This window comes from Mycetomoellerius zeteki, unplaced genomic scaffold, assembly GCF_001594055.1.
Source record: "Mycetomoellerius zeteki isolate Tzet28-1 unplaced genomic scaffold, Tzet1.0 scaffold796, whole genome shotgun sequence".
Classification (NCBI taxonomy): Eukaryota; Metazoa; Arthropoda; class Insecta; order Hymenoptera; family Formicidae; genus Mycetomoellerius; species Mycetomoellerius zeteki.
This window is the reverse complement of record NW_017257826.1, coordinates 3,461-6,002: the sequence shown is the minus strand read 5'-3', so window position 1 is coordinate 6,002 and position 2,542 is coordinate 3,461. Positions and strand designations below refer to the sequence as shown.

Below are 2,542 nucleotides of genomic sequence, written 5' to 3'. Positions count from 1 at the left end.
ACAGTTTTTCAGCACAGTAACATCTTGCTAATATGATGCCTGATTGTGCATCAAAAATTAGTTCGTTTCGTGATATTATTCCAGTAGTTTAATTGCGTTTATAAGTCCGGAAAATCAATTCGGCGCGCAGTTTGAAGGACTACAAATATGGTACATATATAATTCACATTGAATTATTTAAAGCATTATAGATCTAGCTTCGACCGTTAAAGGCATTTTAATTTCTATTATTAATTGTGTTTCTCACATAGCACGGGGTCTTTTAAAAATGTTTAATTTGATTTATTTATTTTAAATTTGGTGTTACTCTCAGCATCAATTAAAATTAACTCCTCCACCTTTTCCGTCATCTTTGTGCTGTAACTGCCTCACCTCTTCAGCCACAGCAGCCGCAGCAGGAAATGACGACAAAATTAGTGACGTCTTTACTCTCTCGCAGCACTGTCACAGCGTGCTCGATAATTTTTGGAACGGTGTTGACAGTGCTGCCAGCGATGGCAAACAATTTTGGAACACAACCTGCGTTTTATCAGCATGTCATTATACATGTACCAACGAATTGTATCATAAATATATGCTGTGTAATGCCCGTCATTTTCATTACTGGCATATTGCTGGTGAGACACTAATCCAGCTATGACATAGTTCTTTTCGTTGATACGTAAAATTTTTGGGACAGAATTAAGTGTCGTATCGTTTTTATGCAATACAATCGAAGCAGCATATCGTTTGTCGGTGATGACGTTGCTATCTACTAATAAATGTGATAAAAAGTTAATTTTTTCTCTCACATTTTGATGGCATTTGTTGCATTTTGAGTCTCTATCTTAATATACTCTTACAAAATGGATTTTCTGAATTGCAAAACGCTATAATTGATACCAACCATGATAGAGAGCGTCATCACCGACAAACGATATGCTGCTTCGATTGTATTGCATAAAAACGATACGACACTTAATTCTGTCCCAAAAATTTTACGTATCAACGAAAAGAACTATGTCATAGCTGGATTAGTGTCTCACCAGCAATATGCCAGTAATGAAAATGACGGGCATTACACAGCATATATTTATGATACAATTCGTTGGTACATGTATAATGACATGCTGATAAAACGCAGAATGGCAACAGATGAAGAAAAAATAGCGCCACATATAATAATATATACTGCCAAAAATACTTAAAGAAATCCCAATTACACTTTATCTCGCGCACACGCACACGCGTGCACACACATGCACCAACGCATGCACGCACGCACGCACGCACACACACACACACACACACACACACACACACACACGCGCGCGCGCGGGATCAGATTCCTGTTACGTCCTCGCCGTTGATCCTGGATAATGCCAAGAGTAGGAAACGATAAAAAAAAAACACAAAAAGGACACGATATCGCAACGACTCCCTTATGTCGGACCGAAAACCTATCAGTAGGCAGATGATACATTTTTTTAAAGTTTTGACAGATCTGTCGACAGTTCTGGATAGCACCTCAAGAGTTCTGACGAAAGTTATCACTCGAAGCGCTAAAATTAATATTTTAGAAGATATCACGGTTTTTCGTTGTCAGACCGAAAAATTTCTAACACTCGTGGGTTGAAAAATTTTTTAAAGTTCTGGCAGATCCGTCGACAGTTCTGGATAGCACCTCAAGAGTTCTGACGAAAGTTATTATGACTCGAAGCGCTAAAATTAATATTTTAGAAGATATCGCGATTTTTCGTTATGCGTTTTGTGAAGTTGGCACCCCAAATCTTTAAAATTGGTTTTTTTTGCTTAAATCACCAGAATTATTTTTAATTTTAGGCTGGAACTCCAGAACTTTTCGGAGTGCAATCAGAACTCTAACGAAAAATTGATTTTTTCAAAAATGAGGTGCTCACTTCACAGAGGTCGAGGACCCCGCGTTCTGCATCCCACGCGGAACATTCCGCGAGGGTATGCCGCGCGGTGTCCTCGTCCGCGCCACAATGGTGGTAGCGCGGACTGCGCTCCTTACCTATACAGTGCAGATACTCATAGAAACATCCGTGTCCGGTGAGCACCTGCGTGAGTCGGTAGGTGAGGCCTCCCCACCTTCTACCGACTACCTCCTCAAGGCACGGCCTGACGGCCCCAACGGTCCAGGCCCCATGCTCCACGTCCTCCAAGCAGGCGCGCCATTCCGCGAACACCCGTTTATGTGCCACTTGTCTTCGGGCTTCGATTTCACGGGGCGTTAATACGTGCCCCTCGAGACGGGCCGCGGCAACCCATCGGTATACCTTGGCCCGTCCCCTCGCGAGTAGGTCCGCGAACGGCACGCCCGCCAGCACCATCGTCGCGTCATGCGACACCGTCCTGTACGCGCGGACGATGCGCTGGGACAGCCTTCGCTGCACCCGGCGCATCGCCCGTTTGATGCGGCTGTTGTTCGTCGCCTCCTCGGATCAAACGGGGGCTCCATAGAGGAACCCAGCCAAGACGGTGTACGCATAAGCGCGGCGGATCAAGTCCCGAAGGCCGCCGAGGTTCGGTATCAGGGGCC

At 44.3% G+C, this 2,542-nt stretch overlaps 1 protein-coding gene across 1 annotated transcript; it reads right to left on the bottom strand.

Annotated features, from left to right (window-relative positions):
• Nucleotides 1-1,898: 1,898 nt before the first annotated feature.
• On the bottom strand, nt 1,899-2,333 carry LOC108729828 (uncharacterized; the record flags this gene model as incomplete). Its single annotated transcript, XM_018459156.1, has 1 exon — nt 1,899-2,333. A coding segment is annotated over exon 1 (435 nt), but the record flags the coding sequence as incomplete, so codon positions are not given.
• Nucleotides 2,334-2,542: the final 209 nt, after the last annotated feature.